Source organism: Leopardus geoffroyi, chromosome C1, assembly GCF_018350155.1.
Source record: "Leopardus geoffroyi isolate Oge1 chromosome C1, O.geoffroyi_Oge1_pat1.0, whole genome shotgun sequence".
Taxonomy (NCBI): Eukaryota; Metazoa; Chordata; class Mammalia; order Carnivora; family Felidae; genus Leopardus; species Leopardus geoffroyi.
This window is the reverse complement of record NC_059328.1, coordinates 93555431-93575311: the sequence shown is the minus strand read 5'-3', so window position 1 is coordinate 93575311 and position 19881 is coordinate 93555431. Positions and strand designations below refer to the sequence as shown.

Sequence of the window (19881 nt, the reverse complement as noted above, 5' to 3'; positions counted from 1 at the left end):
GAAAAATGGAACGTCCTGTTCTTAAAACAGGTAGAGATGGTTCAGGTAAAAGTGCTTGAAGTCAAGCAGAAGTTCAAGTTCAGGGACCTCTCAAGGACCAGCAAAGAACTCTAAGGATAGAGAGTGGGTTATATGATTTCAGAGTCCAGCTTGTTCCTTGTTGAGGCCAAAGTGGAAGGGAACATTTCCGAAAGCCAACAGGGATAGGTTCTCAGTGTCCTTTTGACATTTTCTTCTTCTTCTTCTTCTTCTTCTTCTTCTTCTTCTTCTTCTTCTTCTTTAATGTTTTATTTATTTTTTGAGAGAGAGAGAGAGCACAAGTGGGGGAGAGGCAGAGAGAGAGGGGGACAGAGGGCTCTGCACTGACAGTAGCAAGCCCAAATTTGAACTCACCAACCTCGAGATCATGACCTGAGCTGAGGTCGGATGCTCAACTGACTGAGCCACCCAGGCACTCCTCTTTTGGCATTTTGAATGGAAATAATTACAGGTGACTCCCATGGCATTTAATTCAGAAGAAAAGATTAAATAGGCATGTGTATATTTGAATTTCAAGTGAATAGGTGCTGCCCTGTTGCCCCACATGGAGACAGAGGGCCAACGTAAGGTTATTAGCAAGGAGTGTTTTTGGTGGTGCAGAGGGATTGAATTAAAACAAACAGCATAATGTTCATGTTGTGTTAGAAGTCTGAAGGAAAAGTAGAATAGGTCTGTATTTTATCTTCCGTGGTATAAAACTTGTTTCTAAACTGCATTGATAGATTTTTTTTTTTTTTTTTTACCTGTGACTAAAGTTCCATGTGCTTCCTTCCAAAATTACGTTTCAAATGCAAAGAGAACGAGAAAAAAGTAGAGAACGCAGGGTGGCAACGGGCCTTTTGGACAGAACTGTGCTTTATCAGGAGACTGTTGGAGCTACCTCACAAAGTAGAGTCTGTCGGGAAAAGCCAGATCTGATTAACTAGGAGTATGACAATTAGCATTACAGGAAGAGTGGTTCCGGAATCCATAAGGATTGGCCCCTCTTATTCTCTGCTTCCAGGTCTTGAGTCACAATGTAGCAGTCAGCCGTCTCCGTATATCCATTTTCAATAAAGGTTTCACTCATCATGTCACATGAGTTAGGAAAATGCAGGCTAATGAAGTGGGATGACAGTGAACCTGAAAGTGTGGTCAGCAGAGGGATGGAAACAAGAGCCAATCCAGGGAGTGCCCTTGAGGTTGCTGAGATCCAAGTAAAAGAGCCTTATTACGCATACGCAACATGTCTTTGAAATCCTTGAACAAAGAAGGGCATCCTGTGAGTATTAAATAAATGCGAGATGTAAATAAATGCAAACAAATGCAAATGTAAATACATGCAAAACAGTTTACCTGCACTTATTCTGAGTGCAGACTGTTTTCTACGACCTTATAGAGCTCACCTAATTTTCTCTTTTTCCTACCTCCCATTCCCTTACTATTTTATATAGGGTGGATTGGGGGTCATTGACATTACACTTTAGGAAGTCATTTTCAAAATACCAATCTGCGCGCACCCAGGTGGCTCAGTCAGTTAAGCATCCGACTCTTGATTTGGGATCAGGTCATGATCTCAGGTCATGAGATCAAGCCTCATGTCAGGCTCTGCGCTGACAGCACGGAGCCTGCTTTGGATTCTCTCTCTCCTCTCTCTCTGTTCTTCCCCCGCTCATGCTCAAGCTCTCTCTCTCTCTCTCTCTCAAAATAAATAAATTAGCTTTAAAAAAAAAAAAAGTTTCAATCGCACATTTTTCAGAGATCTCCACCTTGGAACTGGATGCAGTCGTTGATGATACTTTGAGTTGTTCCTGTCTGGAGTAATAGAGGGTGAATGTGTTTTTGTTTGTATAAGGGATGCTTGCATTATGTTAGGCAGGAGCATTTTATGGTGGTGGCTATTGTTTGGAAATGCACATATGGAAAAGAATATGTTTACATTAGGCATCTATCTTCTGCATCTTTGAAACATCCTTCCCATAGGTGGGGGATTTCTCACAGTTTAAGTCCCATCTCCCCACGATAGAGGACTGCTAGTTGACTCTTGAGACCCATCTCCCCAACTTCTGTTGTCACAGAGCAGTCCATTTCTGCTGGGCACATTACTTCCCGGGCAAAAGACATCATTTCCAATCTGATGAGATTCTAGCCAACGAAGTAGAAGTTGACGTGTCATACTTTACTTCCAGGAAGTTTCCTTATGAGGGAAAGAGCAACCCCCATTCCTCTTTCTTCCCCCTGCTCTTTGGAATGCAGATGCGGTGGGGCTCTAGCAGCCATTTGGGGCCATGAGGCGACACACAGAATGGATACCACATGCTGAGAATGATAGAGCATAAAGTTCAGCTAGGTCATTTAGGCTCCTGTGAAGCCAACACAACTGGTGTTTGACTGTCTATCTCCAGATCTTTTTTTCCATTGAAAATAAAAACCTGCCCTATTTAAGCCACTGTTATTATTTAGTTATATACAGCAGAACTTAATCCTCATTAGTCCAATTGCTTTTCCAGCCCTGCTTGTGGCTGAAGCACAGGCCTATGACCCAGGCTCTGTTAAATATGCACAGTGGTACAGGACTTCAGTTCTGAAGAAGCAGGCCCTGAGAACTGATTTTCCAGTATGGGTAGGAGTGGAGGGATCAGGGTTTCGGAGGCAGCAGTGGGGAGACCCTGGCGTCTGCTCCCACATGTCAGGGGTAGGAGTTCCAGTGTCTGAGCCCAGCAATGGCTGTGGGGCTTTCTCTAGAATGATCCTACATGTGGTTAGGCACACTTCCTGGCTACCCAGCTTCCAAGGCCAACTCACTGGCCCTCTCAGGGATCCAGTGAGCAATCTGATACCTCTAATAAATCATTTTCCTGTTCCAGCAACAAGGAACCCAAGGGATATGGCATTCTCCTTAGGTTTGTCAAAAATGGGGCACCTGGTTGGCTCAGTTGGTTGAGCGTCCAATTTCGGCTCAGGTCACAATCTCCCAGGTCGTGAGTTCAAGCCCCACGTCGGGCTCTGTGCTGACAGCTCAGAGCCTGGAGCCTGCTTCTGATTCTGTGTCTCCCTCTCTCTCTCTGCCCTTCCCCTGCTCATACTCTCTCTCTCTCTTTCTCTCTCTCTCTCTGTTTCTCAAAAATAAATAAACATTAAAAAATTTAAATTCTTGATATCAAAAATAAAGATCTTGTGTTTCATACCTTAGTCTCTATCCTACCTGCTTTAAACCACTGGCTTAAACCCAAGGTTTTTCTTGGACTTGAATTTAACTTTTATCCTCACTTTTCTGGGTGTGGGAGTGACTATAGTTGGCCAAAATCCATTGTTCTGTCAAAATATGGGTCTACCCTCATGACTAGGTATAGCCACACAACTGAATCTCGTGAACGGAATGTAAATGATTGTAATGCATGCAATTTCTCCCTCACTTGCACAATGGGAAGTTGCTTCCTTGGGTTTTCTCTATTTCCCTTCCCATATTCATGATACAGCTTCAGCTGAGGAGTGGATGCACCCTCGGGGATGGCCGAGCCACAAAATGGCTAGGTCCCTGAATAACTTCATGGAGCAGGGCTGCCTCAACAGCCTGGCCCATTGCCCCGTGAAACATGAAATGAGAATAAACTTCCACGCTCTATAAGCTGCTGTCTTGGGGTCTCTATCAGCTATATCTTCCTCTGCTAATACAATGATAACCAAGGAATACTAACCAGATGACTGTAATTAACAGCAACTGATTATAGATACTTGTGATGCCAAGACACCCAGTAGGCAGCCATGTGCTCAGAGTGTCTTATTTTCCCATTCTAGAAGGGGAGGATACACACTGAATGGTGTATGAGCACCATCACGGGTGCCAAAAAATCCCAAGTCTTGGGACCTCTGCTAGATCCTAGCCACAATAGAATCATCTTTTTTGGTTGCCTCAGTCTGAAGTACCTACATTCAACTGCTTCTACCCCAGACTTTAAAATGTATTATTTGGGGGCAACTGGGTGGTTCGGTTAAGTGTGCGGCTTCAGACCAGGTCATGATCTCGTGGTTTGTGAGTTCGAGCCCTGCATCGGGCCCTGTGCTATCAGCGCGGAGCCTGCTTCGGATCCTCTCTCCCCATGTCTTTCTGCCCCTCCCCTGTTCATGCTCTCTCTCTCTCAAAAATAAAATAAAAATAAAAATAAAAATAAAATAAAATAAAGTCAACCTTAGTTCCTTAAAGCCCTTTCGTCATGAGTCTATGTATGGTATTCCAGTCAAAGCCTTGGTAAAATAACCAATGTTTGCAATGGTGCCCTGTTACAAGAAGAATAGATTCTCATTGAACTTATATAAGTGATTATGATTGCCATGGAAGAAAGAATACTCACTGAGACTTTTTGCATTTCAAAGGGTTCAGGTAGAGAGAAAAGTTAAATGTTTCAGTTTATTCACAATTGAATACTTTATCACATTTCGGTAGGTCATAGATCTCTTTTTTTTTTTTTTTTTTAAAGTTTATTTATTTTCGGGACAGAGAGAGACAGAGCATGAACGGGGGAGGGGCAGAGAGAGAGGTAGACACAGAATCGGAAACAGGCTCCAGGCTCTGAGCCATCAGCCCAGAGCCTGACGCGGGGCTCGAACTCACGGACCGCGAGATCGTGACCTGGCTGAAGTCGGACGCTTAACCGACTGCGCCACCCAGGCGCCCCGGTCATAGATCTCTTAAGAGAAAGTTTCCTCAATCTGGAAGAATGTTAGAGAACCAGCGATATTTCAAACAAGAATCACAAAAGCTAGACTCATTTCTTCTGAATTCATTTAGTCTCATGTTACTAATTCTTGTTCAGTTTAAATGCAGCTTTTAGTTAGTTCTGGAAATTCTTTCCCATTTCAGTTTTATGATATTAAAGATATCAAAAACCTGTATTTGTCAAAAGCCCTTTTTAGCAATCTCCTTGAAGATGAAACGCATTTTGTAAGAGAATAAGAACAATTGTAAGTACAAAAACCCAAAATGAACATTGTTAACAACGTGATGAGAGTTCATTATGATGCAGTTGACCAGGAAATTCAGTTACTTCTGTGACACAGAACACTTCAATAATCAGAATATCGAGTGACAACCTTATACCAGAACATAAGATACCAAATAAACAAGCCGAATTAGTCAAAGAGACGTCAGTTTAATTTTAAATCTCAGGGAAGTTTGTTAAAACCTTAGAAAGATTTAAAGCGCACGCCTAAATAGGATTATAGATAATCAAAGACCTGATAAAGACAAAGACTAGAAACTGGTTTTTCCAGGCAGACAAAGAAAAAACAACTTTGTTTACATTCTCTTGCCAAGTACAAACCAAGAGTTCAAGAAACTTTGTCTTTTGAACAGAGAGAAAAGGAGAATTTCAATCTTATACCAGTGTACTTTTAAAATCCATTTATTTCAACCTTAGTCTGTCTTGGCCACACATAAAATCCCTTTCCAAAGATTTCCCTTCACAAACCTTCTACAACTTTCCTTTTCATTCATTTTTGTCCTAAGCCATTTCCCTCCAAACAACCAGTCTCATTTTAGGACAAAATTACTTTCCTTTACCTTCAACAAAAAATGTATTTCCATTCCTTATGTCCTTTGTAAGAGTTGCTTCCCTTATTTCCATCAGTCTTAATTACATTTAGCAGAATTTTGCATTCTTAGAAACTTTAGTCTCCAGTGAAACCTAAGTAGTAACTGGCTGTGAACTGTTATACCAGAATTCTTTAGATGGCAAATTCATGAATCAGCCAAGCACAAAAGATGTTCACCAACAGACCCAAATATCCTTAATTTCTCTGCAATAAGAAGTCAAATGCAGATAAACCTTATGTTTGTAATCAATGCTTTGGCACTTTATCCTATTTGGAAAAGACCTAGAAGTGCAACGAATTCAATCCAATTTGTCATCCAAACAAAACTTTAAAGTTTCAGGTTACCAAAGACTTTGAAAGCTATCTTCACAATTACCCATGAAAACTTTGAGACAAAATTAACCATCATTTTAAGTTGTCTTTTTGCTAACAGATTGCAAGAGAAATAACACCAGCTTATTTGACCTTTAGTTAACCTTGGTAGAATAAAAATTTCATATTTAAGGCTGAAAACTCTAAAGGCATGTTTATCTTAATTACATCCACAAACTTAAGTCAGGTTAAAAACCAAATTATGTTCCACCTGGGTCCACTTAAAAATCAACCGGTTTGTTCCCCATTGGTAATTTTTACCCGGGGCTCCAGTGAGGCAATCTGAAGTGGGCAGTCCAAGGGGGGTGATTTTCACTCCTTGACAGGAATGGTGGGAGGAGAAGCCAATGGTGCCAGAGGCACCTAGGATAGTACAGGAACCAGTTATATAGGCCATACCCAAGGTGGTATGGAAACAGGAGGAGGAGGGGGGGAGGCAGAAGAGGCAAGGGTCTGCCAGAAGGCAGAGAAAGAAGGTTCCTGGTTCTAAACCTCATCACCTCAGACACATGGGCAGACAACATGTTTTTATTTTTGTTTTTTTTTTTCCACTAAAGTGGCAATACGTAGTCCATGTCAGGCCAGAGAAGACAGTAAACTTCCCCAAAACAAAGTGTCCCCTTCATTAGGGATGGCCTGTTTTCCCTCCAGCCACCTGGGTTCCATGAGGAGGAGGCCTATTTAGGTAATTATCATCCAATATATCAGGAGGGAGTTGACTGGCCTGGTTAGTGACCAAACATTTTCTGCAAGAGGCCCTTAGATCCAGGTCCTGATTGAGAGCCCCCAAGGCCTGGACCTAGGGTATCTCCATTCATTTGCCCTGCTCCCTACAGAAGAGATCTAACTGATAGGTCCTACTGAGGTCATGCAGTGTTACAGCAGATTGGTCCTTTTCTAAATTTTGCAATCTGAATTGATTCCAGTGGGTTAAAAAGCATCCCAAGGGAGAGTCCTTGGGGACTGAAGAAGAAAGAAGGTCCATTACCAAAATCCCCCCAACTCCCAGCTGGCATCCCACGCAGGGTATGTCAGAGGTTCCCTGTGTCAAAAGCGTCGAACGAAAATCGCTGTTGCTCACCATCCCACTGTAAAGGCCCCATAGGAGGGATGCTAGTGTCCCCTCGCTTCCGCATTGCATACTAGGCTACAGATGGGTGCCTGGTGAATGGACTGAAATGCCATGGTGAAATGCCACGTTGTGTCCAAGTCTTGCAGTGAAACCATGTGATTGCCTTGCCTTGAAGGTTATGCTATTTTTTAAGCCATGGAAAAGACTACAAATGTTTTACAAGGGACAATTATCCAGTTCTGTAGCTTAAGTAGTTAGTAGGGAACACTGACAGAAAACAGTACAGACAGAAATCCATCACGGTCTAAGCAACATTCCAACCCATGTAGTCTCTACAGCCAACTTCTCTAGGAAACAGTCCCTGGTTGGGCTTTAATTCAGTTGGGCACTAGTTTCCGCCAGCTCCAAGTGGAAGTCCCACTGCCAGAAGTGGCCAGACCAGAGATGTGGAGGGGATCACATTATACCGATGAGGAGGAAACCTCATATGGGAATCTTGAGATCGGCAGCAGTGTTAGCCACCTGGGTGGCTGTCTTGTGCCCAAGAAAGACAACTTTGTATAAGGACAGGAATAAAGAGAGGGCATCAGGTTTCTTATTACCTTTCTGGTCATGGCACTAACCTCCAGCCAAAAGGCAGGCTTTCTCTTCCCCATAGCGTAGCCACAGGCTAGAGGATTACAGCCCGTGCAACGCACATGAAAGTGTTCCAATAAGACCATCCTCCTTGAAAAGCCCCTGGAATGAAAGTAAAGGGAGAAGAGAGGAAGTACTCACCAAGTTCGCACCGAGGCTCAGAGTCTAGATGGGAAGACTGAGTCCCTTCATGGTCACCAAATGATGTGGAAATGTGGGGGTTCAGAGCCGACAGCCAAGAAAGAATTCTTGAGACGTCTTTGGTACAAAAAGGGGGTTTTATTGAAGCACGGGGACAGGACCCGTGGGCAGAAAAAGCTGCATTGGGGTTGTGACGGATGACAGATTATATACCTTCAGGTTGGAAGGGGGTCAGGGATAGCATAAGTCTCTAAGGAATTTGGAAGCAAGGTTTCCAGGGCCTTGAGGGGCTAGCTGTTGTTAAGGTAAGGTTATTTACCATTGTCAATGACATAGCCTTGAGATATGATTTGATGTTGAGACCATCTGGACGGTACACAGGACTGAACCCAGTTAAGGTCTCTATATAAATTTTTAAGATTTGGCAGGTGGGTGTGGAGATCTACTCGCCTTGCGGCCACCCAAGACAAGCCTCATATGTAAGATCCCGTGCCCATGAAACCTGCCACCTACCAACCTGGAGTGACCCGCCTGTTTCTTCTGTCTCTCCCTGCCCTCCTAAGACAGGGGCCAGTCTCAGATTATACCTGGGAAGATCCCGAGGAGCTTGCAAACTAACATGCTACAATGACAAGGTAACGGTGACAGAGACCATATGGCACCCAAAGCCCAAAATATGTACCATCTAGCCCTTTACAGAAAACATTTGCCAATTCCTGTTCTAGAGCCACATCTATTTTACTCAGATTTACTATTTTTATTCTCTCTACTGATCTTTTAACTTACTGTCACTCCTAATTTCTGTTACTTCTTTCCTTTTTACTCTTGTCCTTTCTTGTTCTATTGAGAGATGTCATGTGGACCAAGAGGCAAAGATGAAATAAAACAAAAGCATGTACTCAGGGTCTCAGAACTGTAATTCAGGGAGCACAGACTTGGGCAGCAACCCAAGTTCCCTTACGGAACAAAAGGCAAAGGTTTTAAAAGACGTTTATATGTGTTTACAAAAAATTGTGATTGGTGTTGGTGGCAGAAAACTAACGTTGGCTGAATATAGTTGGTTGCTAAATCTATTACTGAGCAAAATCTCTAACTGAAGAAAGTTGCAGGCATTTGGGCAGAGTCTGGAATCTTTGCAATTTGGCCCAGTTCAAAGTTTATGGTTTCATTAATGAGGATGTGCGTAAGGTCTATCTCCTTAATAGCCTCCTCACTGCATTTTAAACACCCCCCCCTTTAAAAAAAATTTTTTTTAATGTGTATTTATTATTGAGAGAGAGAGACAGCAGGAGCATGAGCATGGGAGGGGCAGAGAGAGGGGGAGACACAGAATCTGAAGCAGACTCCAGGCTCTGAGCTGTCAGCACAGAGCCCGACGCAGGGCTCAAACTCAGGAACCGCGAGATCATGACCTGAGTCAAAGTCGGACACTTAACCTACTGAGCCACCCAGGTGCCCCCAAACCCCTTAACATAAGTGATTACATTTCATTTCACCTTTCACAGTTGTGAAAAACACAGAGGGAGGGTATCTAAAGCAGGGAACACACCCAGGAAAGGGTGACAGAATGTAGTCAGCCAGGATCCCAGACTATCAGTGGACTGCCCAACCCCCAAGAGCCCCTGAACCACAACACAGAGTACTTACTACAAGTTCCCAAGAGGCATTCCATGAATGCTGAATGAAATAGGAACCCAGACACAGAAGAGCCTCTCTCTTTTTGTAGAGACCCCACACAGAGGCACAGAAGTATATGAAGTAGAGAATACAAATGAACAAGAATCCTTAGGACCCTACATGCCCCCTTTCTGGGCACCACACACACATCCCCATTAACCAAGCCGGCCCAACGCACAACAGAAAATGGGACTCGCACATCACAAAACACAGTGGGGCCTGAATCAAACGGCCAGGAGTGAAGAAGACAAGATGTGTCAGGGGTGAGTAAGGCTTTACTGGGGATCAGGCTGGGCTGGGCAGGGACACCCTGGGGGAACCAGGAGTACACATCAGGCCATATTGGGCTTCAGGGCAGTGCGGGGGAGCTCGGGGCTGCAGGCTCCTGAAAGTAGAGCAACCACCGAGGGAAAAAAGGTCTGGCTGGCTCTAGCACAGGAGGGCTGACATTGGTGGGGAAGGGAATGTGCCAAAGTGGAGAGCCGGTGTCAAAGGGCCTGGATGAAAACGGAACAGGGAGCGGGAAAAGGGGGCGCCAATAAGGTATTTCATGGGGACAGAGGAATGTAACAAAGGACAAGGAAGCAAGAAAGCTGTTCGGGGAGACAGGGCAGCCACAGCTCTGGCTCTTCCCTCCCACTGCCTCCCGCGTAGGCCTACTTGTTGCCCCAAAAGGCGATCTTTAGAAACAGAGGGCCTGGGAGGAAGCGGCTGGACTTCATGTAGGCAGAGATCTTCTTCAGGCCCTGCGGGTGGAAAAAGAAGGTCCACCATCGGGATCTGCTGCCCCGCTGGGGCTCAAGCAGTCCTACTGAGGCACATCAAGTATGGCACCAGTCCTCGTGAGGTCCAGTGTCAAGACATAAAACAGTCTTCCTATCATCCACAACTGGCCTAACTTACATCTTCCAGCTACCTGTGGCCACTGTGACAAATAAGAGCACATCTGGAGACTCTACCCTGTGCTGGGGGCTGTACTTCCACCGGAGACGACGACACAGGTGTAAAACCTCCCCCAACCACCCACACGAGAGGTCCTACTCTCTCCCTTCAACAGAAGGCAAGCTGACAGACACACAAAGGGCTCCAGGGCCTCCTCAGGCTCCCAGGGCAAGTAGGGGGGAAGGGCTCAAGTGCAGCTGCTCCCTTTCCGGGTCTGTGCTCTTTCTGCCGCCCCCCTCCTCCCCACCCAACCCTCTCAGGAGGCCCTGTCCCTCTCTGTCTTACGAACACCCTCCTTTTGCCAAGGGAGGCTCCCGGCTTCCCAGGGTTTGCCACACAGGGAACCCCAGTACAAAGGGGGGATCAGAATGAGCCCGGGCAGCGGGCACCAGAGGCCAGACCTCACCCAGTGACTCAGCAAAACCTGCACGAAAGGGAGAGGCCGGGGAGCGTGACAGTCAGGCCAGGCCAGACCCTGATTACCCTCTCTGAAAGGAAAAAGTCCAACTGCTTGGCCTGGTACCTGAGCCCAATGTCATGGGCACCAACTACCTCCTCTCAGTTCCTGCTGCAGCCATTGGGCAGATGGCACTCAGGGATGTCTGAGCACCGTCTTCCCAAGACACGGAGGGCCCGGTGAGTTCTAAAGGATTCAAACATCCTGGGACTGCCTGTACCGAGCAGGCCACACACGGCAGCCCACAGCTGTCTCTGTCCTTCCTGCCAGCCGGTCCCAGGAGCTCTGGCATAATCCCTAAGCCCAGTCACCAGGGCCCAGAACCAGGGCTGATACAAATCAGCTGAGAAAGCAGATCTCTCGATGGGGACTGGGAAAGGGAAACAGACTGCGGGCTGAAAATCCTGCTGGACGAGTGCCCCAAATCCCCACATCTCTCATAAAGCAGACTCTGTGCCCTCCAGCGAGTGACGAAGGGTGACCGGTGACGTCACATGAGGCCCAGGCTGTGCACCCCCAGCTTCCACTTGGTAGCACCCACACCACACGGCTGGGTGCTCCTGTGGTCCTCTGCCTGCACTGAGTCTCAGGACGCTGGCTGCGGGACCCTTGCTTCCCCACTGTGCCTGACACAGTGCCTCACACACAGCACAAGATCAGGTCAGCAAAGAAGACTTACAATGAATGGACCCTCCCATCTCTGACACAGAATCTTCGGTAATTGGAATGAGGAAGGAAAGGGACACACGGAGGTAAGGGAAGAAGAGTGCCCCGCCACAGAAGACTCAAGATGAGCTCCTTCTGCAGGAGCCCCCGCTTATGTCCTCACATCCCAGTACCAGCCACACACCTGGGGTCTCAGCGCAGCTCCACGCGGGGATCAGGTTGCTGCGAAGCTGCCCGGAGGCGCAGAGTAAATGTTGTCTGTGTCCTTCTCATGCAGTATCAGCCCTCCCCCGTCTCCACTCCACTAACGCCAGCGACACGCACACTCCTGAACATCGGCTGCATTCACGTAGTCCCGAGCGTGTGACCCGGACAAGTAAAGGTCCTGAAGTGTACCTTCTGGTGCAGGAAAGGGAGAGACACTCACTGCAGCCCATAGCAACCAGCCACTGCCTGGGAGCCCAGGACAGCCTGCACTGCCTCTGTGACCTTCCGCAAAATGACTTCTCCTTTCTGCCTCGTTGCTCTAATCTGTAACGTGGAGGTGACAGCGCTGCCACCATGCAGGAGTGTCGTAAAGATTAAATTTCCCACGATATAGGTAAGATGTGAGCACAGTCCGGCATAAAGCAAATCCTCCACACATCTAGCCATTCTTTCTTTTAGTTTAAGACTAGGAAAGGATCAGAGAAAAGACAGAAGACAAACGACAAATAACTAGTAGGGAGGATAAGGGAATCACCTCAAAGCGGGCCATGAACTCTTTCAGGTTGGGGAATGCGTCCAGAGACTTGGGCTCAAATATGCAGTGCAGGTCAAGGATGTCATAAGCCAGGAAATCCAAACAGGTGATCTAAGATGGGCAAAGAACAAATGAGCACCTAACTCTGAAGCTGGGAGAAATGACAACCCCCATCCCCCAAAGCATTCCCCTTACCTTCTCCCCTGCAAACCAAGGCCTCTTCCCCAGAAACTGTGAGTACAGCTTCATCTCACCTGGGATGGACTCCAGATACGCAGGCTTCAGTCTCTCCTGAGGCACAGAGGAGCCATCACCACCCTCAGACACAGACTCTCTGGGCAGAGATGCAGGGCTCCCCTGGGTTGTGCATGACCCCCAGTGCCCCCACTGGAGCTGGGCCATTGTCCAGCCTATGAATTCTCCAATCTGTGTTCAGCAGACTCCTACTGGGCACCACCTCCCATCTGGGAGAGGCAGAGGGAAGGCAGAGAACAACACCTCCCTGTCCCTGAATTTGTCACCACTCATCTTCAAACGCCACCGTCCGCCCCCCGGTCCGACCCAGGAGTGCTGTGAGAGCCTGGCAGAGCTCTGGACTCAGGCATCAGGCAGAAGCAAAGAAGACACAACTGAAACGGCCTAGTGGAAAGATATTCTATAGTCTACCTTGTGGGTGATAGATAGGAGCAGCACTTGAGCAGTTTCTGGAAAGATGTAGAATTTGTGAGATTGAGAGAAAGAAGAGAGAGGTACAAAGCCCTGTGGCTGCCCCTGAGCTGCCTGCTGCACAAAGATGCTCAGACTTGGGGGTGTCAGGAGACAGTGTGAGCTAGGCAAACACACTGTCTAGGTACTAAATTTCCAACTTGGGGACTGGACTCTATCTTAAGGTTAGCAAGAACTGAGTCAGAGTTTTCATCTAATGCACTGAGTTAAGAAGGCCACTTTGACGACAGTATAGGGACTGGCTCGGGGATCAGAAGCTCCACAGGGCTCAAATGTCAAGTAGAGGGATCGCAAAAGTCCTGTCAAAATCCGGCCCAGCCCAGCCTGGTCCAGGGAAGGGACTCACAAAGTCAGGGCTGTAGCAGACCCTGGTGAGCTGATTAGAGGCATCCATAGCTTGGTTCTCCAAAATATCCACATGTATCATCTCTCTTCTGTCTCCCCACCTTCAGTCCACACAAAGGAGACTCACTGTCACCATTTCACCCCAGGCAAGCCCAGGGGCATGGCCACCTCTTCCCCACATCCTGTCCCCAGCCCCACTTACACAGGTTGTGTTTGCGGGCAATGTAGCAAAGTATAATATTGTGAGCCCCATCAATTAAGTAGGGCAGCTGCAAGGGCAATAGGGGCAGGTGGGTAGGCCACGGGCCCCCTGCACCCACTCCCTTGAACAAGCGCACTCTCAGAGCCTGGCTCATGGTAGGCACTAAATCAGCAAATGATTGATTGACTGGGCTGGTACCTAGAGCATGGCGGAGAACCGGGAAGCTGAGAGCCTGAGAAGAAGGTAGCAAATTCTGAAACCTCTGAGCTGAGAAAGCAGATGGCGGAGACCTCCACCTCCTCACTTGTCCCCACATCACTCTCACCCCTGTACCTACATTGGGAAAGTCCAGGCCCAGCTTGAATTTTTCATCCAGCCACTGGCTTCTGTCATAGTCCAGAGCTGTGGTGGAGAACAGGGAGTGAAACAGACTCCCCAGACCCCACCTCCTTTGGTGACTGGGGGGTGGGGGTGGGGATGAGGAGTCAGTGGCAAAGCCCCCCAAACAGGTGGATCTGGAATCTGGACCACTAAGTCTCACATTCCATGTTTGGGGACAAAGAACACTTATAAGACTCTGGAACCCGCAGCAGTATCTTACAAAACACTTAGGTAAGTCCTAAGGGGAATCCACCCGATTACTGATTCAGGGGCTCCAGCACCCTCCTCTTCTGTCCTGCCTTGGAAGGCCAAGCTGCTGCACGGCTCAGAGGAATTAGGGAAGGGCAGGCCCTGCTCCAGCTGGGGCGAGTGGCAGGGGTGAGCAGCACAAGGCCAGGGCATGGGGGGCTTGGTCACTAGTCAGGAGGAGCCGGGCACAAGTCAGAACTCGACGGGATGACATTACCATCCCCCATCGTGTACATCTTTCCCTGATAGTGTGAGTCTGTGTCGGCCAGGAGCAGGCGGATGGCGTGAGCCCGCTGGGAGGGAAACCCGAGGAAGACATCAGAGAAGTCCTGACATCCTGCTTTTCTCTGCTGCAGATAATCTCATTCAGCTCCCAGAGCCGCCACCCGCGCGCGACACACACACACACACACACACACACACACACACACACACGGACTCAGGCACACGCCCACTTGAGAAGGGCGGGTAATGGCTGAGCTGCAGCCGGCCAGGAGTTGGAACCTTCTGGGAGTATTGGCAGCTGGCCCCATTTGCTGCCCTCGCACCCCTCCTCTCCCCACCCCCACCCCCAGCCCAGTGCCCCCTCTCTCACCCCACGGATGTCCCAGTAACCTAAGATCATGGTGGCTGTCAGCGTTTCGTGGTCTTAGGATAAGGCCCAAGCCGAACTGAGCTAGAAGTTGACCGGCGTGCATGCGGGGCCGGGGCGGGGCCTGACTGCGCCCCTAGGCCCGGCCTGTGCTCCGCCCCTCCCCCCTTCTACCTCCTTCCGCTCCCAAAGGAGGCGACAGCGACCGGAGGCCAGGCCGGCTGCAGGAGGACCTAGTGCGTCGTCCTCCAGTCGCCGGGGTGCAGTAGCCTCGTCCGAGGCTGAAGGCCACCGGCCTAGGGCGCCCCGGTTCCCCACAGCCCCGCGGCTCCCGGCCCCATCCAGAGCTCTGTCTCTAGTTCTGGGAGCTGGCAGGGCACCCGGAGACTAGTCCGGATCGCAGAGCTCACTCCTCTCCCTCTTTCCCGGTAGGCATCGCTTGGCTTCGGCCCTCGGCTGCTCTGGGGTCCTCTGTCTAGTTAAGGCCAAAGAGCGGTATCCCTCATCCGGAGTTTGCTACAGCAGCACCTGTCCTGGGAGGCCCAGGAGGCCCAGGATTCGGGCCTGTCTGAAAACTTCTCCCTGGACATGTCTTGGAGGACAGACTATCAGTGATGGAACTACCACCCAGGACAAGGGGCAAAGAATAGGAAATGTGGTCTCAGTGTTTCCCAAGGGCCCATCCCTTCAGTCATGTGGCTGGGACTCAGGCTCAAGTGGAAATGAATCCATTACCCTTATGTCCGAAGTTGTGAATCTGAATCCAGAACCAGTCCCGGCAAAGGGCAGGGTTATGAGGTGCAGCCCCAGAGATGTCTTGCCAGCCAGCTAGATGTCCCTCACGTGGACAGCACAGTGACAGGGATTGTGCTGGTCACAGAATGTGAGTGAAGGGGGAAGGGAAGGCACCTGTCCTGCCTCAGAGGGCAGCCAGAGGGGGTGGTCAGCAGGAGGGTGGAGGACGCCCCACAGGACCACACTCAGGCTGGCCCTGCACACCCGGGGCTGCCTAGGTCCATGCATTCCAGCCCTGGCCCTAGCTGTAACCCATGTATGCTTTTCGTATGTCACGGCGGCCCAGGTGGCCTTGAAGTCCTTCTGTGATCTGTGACATGTGGCACAACCTCCACAGCAACAATATCCTAGCTGCTGACATTGTTCTTTGAAGGCAGAGGACTCTTTCAGACCTAGGCGAGTAGGACAGAGCTTGGCCTGGGGCTCACTCTCCTTTGTATAAACAAGGTTTCATGGAGAAGTGACAACAGAAGAAGGGAACCTTATAACACAAATGGGTTACAAGTGAAAGCACAGGTTGGTGCACTACAGAAAAATAAGCTTAAAATGAACACTTTGTTAATTGTCCACAGTGTGAACCCAATATTCAGTAAGGATTTCAAAGTACCAAGATCGAGTGTGGAGCGGGGAATGAGGAGGACACAGAGGCAACACTGAATTCCTATTAAATTACCGAAGTCAGAGGCCTGCCCATCTCCACTAACTTGAGGAGCTGGGAGAGAGTGTCGCCCGAGGCAGGAAGAGCTCAGCCTCTGTTGCACGTGTTCCCCATCCATTCACCCCCTTGCCCGCAACAAGTCCTCCAGATCTGGGTCCAAGCTCAGGATGCAGCCTTTGGGTCAAGGTGAATTCCAGGTAAGTTTGCCCACAGGGAGGCGATGGTGGTCAAGGGCCAAACACACATAAGCTGGCTCTCTTAATAGTTGTGTTTTCAGAATACATTAAGGAGTTGTCATTTTGAGTTTTATACACCTTCAGCCTGGAACAGCTGAACATTACTAGATTCCACCGAGAAAGTTACACGTGGAAGTTAACAAGAAGCAGAATAATAACATGTAAAATGGGTAGAACAGACACTGTTCCATTGGCATTCATCCATCTGGCCATTCCTTTGTTGGCAAACAACCACCGAGATGCTGTCAAATAGTAGACCCTGTGAATGAGACAATCCTGGCTGTAAAACTGGAAGTCCTGGGCAACTGGGAAAGGAAAGATGTTTTGAGCTATGGGACACGTTCCCTGTGTAAACTGAGAGACGGTAAGAGAGAGAGGAGTGGAACACAGGAGAAAGAGGCATTGCCTGGCAGAAAAGGACACTGAGGAGACAGGAGATGGGTCCAGAGCTTGCATGGCCCCTTCAGAAGAAAAAGAACAATTCTGCAGAAGGAGGAGGAGGAGGGCTGGCCTGGGTGCGCAGAGCCCAGAGGATCATGCCAATGGATGCAGTGGGTTGGTGCAAGGCAATAGGGAGCCATGGGGAGCAGGGTAGCTGGAGAGTGGCCTGAAGGGAGTGAGTGTAGCCAGTTGTTCCCAGGCAGAAATTCAGTCCCGGTATTGCCACATCCTCTGGATTTGTATGTGTTCTCTCCTGATTTTAAAATGTTGACAAGTTCAGTTTTAAATTCAAATTGTGTCAAATTTGGCCTAAGGGACTCTAATCTGGCTTCTGGATTTCATTCCGTAGTTGCTTCCAGCTCTATTGCTAATATGCTAAGCTCTCAAAGTAAATTTTAAAAATTCAATAAAATATAGCCTCAAAAATATAAAATGACACATTAGAATTAAAATACCAACAGTGGTTTTAAAATACCTTGCTTCATGGTAATTTTTTAAAGTCTTTTAAATATTGTCTGAATAAACTTCAGATTTCAAGATATAAAAACCATTTTTTAATCTAGAAAGGAAAATGTCAATCATGTTTCAGAAGACACCACAATAGTGGAATTTAGAAAATAAATTTTCTAGATGCCTATTGTGTTACAAATGAAGAGAAACGAGCTAAGGCTTCAAGAATTTAGGAAGGATTAAAGTTCAAAATAAAATGTGGAATTCTATTTATTCATGTTTCAATCTTGGTACATTTGGTGTTTCTAGGAATGTGTCCCTGTATCTAGGTTATCCAATATGTTGGCATACAGTTTTTCATCATATTCTCCTATAATTGTACTTCTGTAGTATCTGTAGTCCTGTCCCATTTTTCATTACTGAGTCTAGTATTTTGCAGCTTCTCTTTTTTTTTTCTTAGTCAGTCCAGCTAAGGTTTGTCACTTTTGTTAAGCTCTTCAAAGAAGTTTTGTTAACCTTTTTGTTGATTTTCTCTATTGTTTTTCTATTCTATTTATTTCTGCTCTAATCTTTATTTCCCCTCTTCTCCTAAGTTGGGTTTATTTTGTTCTCTTTCTAGTTCCTTAAGTTGTGAAGTCAGGCTATTGATTTGAGATCCTTGTTTTTTAATATAAACATTTACAGCCATAATTTTCCCCTTAGCACGGCTTTTGCTGCATCCCGTAAGTGTTGGTATGTGGCACTTTGATTTTCATTCATCTCTCAGGATTTTCTAATTTCCCCATGTGATTTCTTCTTTAACTATCAGTGGTTTCAAATATGTTGCTTAATTTTCACCAATTTTCAAATTTTCCAGTTTCCTTCTGTTACTGATTTCTGACTTCATCCCAGTGTGTTTGAAGTGGAATGTTGGTATGATGTCTATATCTTTTTTTTTTTTTTTTTTAATTCTTGGGACTTAATTCGTGGCCTGACATATGCTGGAGATTGCCCCATGTGCACTTGAGAAGAATCTGTATACTTTTGTTGCTAGCTTGAGTGTTCTAATACGTCTGTTAGATATGTTATGTTGCTCAAGCCCTCTGTTTCCTTACTCATCTTCCGTCTGGTCGTCCTATCCAATATTGCGTGTGTGGTATTTAAGTCTCCAACTGTTGTAGAACTATTTCTCTTTTCAATTCTATCAGTTTTGGCATATATACATATATGTACTCTCTCTATATATGTCTGTTATTATTAGGTGCACGGTGTTTATAATTTTTATATTTTATGTCTTCTTGCTTTATTGAATGTTTTTAAAAGTTTATTTATTATTTATTTTGAAGGGGGAGGGGCAGAGAGAGAGGAAGAGAGAATCCCAAGCAGGCTCTACGCTGACAGTGTGGGCTTGAACTCACAAACCACGAGATCATGACCTGGCCCAAAATATTGAATGCTTTTTAATATATAATGTCCTTATATATAATATAATATATATAATATATATAATATATATAATGTCCATATATAATATATAGAATATATACATATATTATATACATATTATATGTACATGTATATATTATATGTATATATATATGTACTGTCTCTTCTTTATCTCTTATAATATTTTTTGACTTAAAGTCTATTTTGTTTGATATTAGTATACACATTTTTGGTCTCTTTTGGTTACTATTTGCATGAAATATCTTTCTCCATCCTTTCATTTTCAACCTATTTGTGTCTTTGATCCAAAGTGTGTCTCTTACAGCTGGCATACAGTTAGATCATGGTTTTCTTTTATGCATTCTGTCAACCTGTGTCTTTTGATTGGAGAGTTTAATTCATTTACATTCAAATAATTTATTGATAAGGTATAACTTACTTTTATCATTTTACTATTTGTTTTCTATTTGCTTTATAGTTCCCCCCCGCCCCATCTCCTGCATTACTGTCTTCTTTGGTGTGTAGTTGATTTCTTGTCATTACAGTGTTTATTTCCCTTCTCATTTCTATTTGTGTATATTCTGTAGCTACTTTTCTTTGTAGTTCCCATGGGGATTACATTCAACATCCTAAAATATAACACTCTTATTCGAACTTACATGAGATCAATTTGAATGACACTCAGAAACTCAGCTCTTACACATCTCTATTCCCTCTCTTTGATTATCAGTGTCACAAAATTACATCTTTATGCGTGTGGGTCCCAGAACATATAGTAATAATTTTTTTTTAATGAACGAGTTTCTTTTTTTTTTTTTTTTTTTTATTTAAAAAAAATTTTTTTTTTCAACGTTTATTTATTTTTGGGACAGAGAGAGACAAAGCATGAACGGGGGAGGGGCAGAGAGAGAGGGAGACACAGAATCGGAAACAGGCTCCAGGCTCTGAGCCATCAGCCCAGAGCCCGACGCGGGGCTCGAACTCACGGACCGCGAGATCGTGACCTGGCTGAAGTCGGACGCTTAACCGACTGCGCCACCCAGGCGCCCCTAATGAACGAGTTTCT

General features: G+C 46.4%; 1 protein-coding gene across 1 annotated transcript; it reads right to left on the bottom strand.

The window, feature by feature from the left end:
• Positions 1-9765: 9765 nt before the first annotated feature.
• LOC123596837 (glutathione S-transferase Mu 4-like) lies at positions 9766-14843 on the bottom strand. Its single transcript, XM_045475110.1, has 9 exons — positions 14814-14843; positions 14674-14725; positions 14436-14579; positions 13926-13990; positions 13580-13655; positions 13388-13479; positions 12511-12606; positions 12316-12426; positions 9766-10254 (listed from the first exon to the last, which is right to left on the bottom strand). Exons 1-9 carry the CDS (start codon positions 14841-14843, stop codon positions 10165-10167), a joined length of 756 nt encoding a protein of 251 aa, XP_045331066.1. The 3' UTR covers positions 9766-10164.
• Between the last annotated feature and the right edge of the window lie 5038 nt (positions 14844-19881).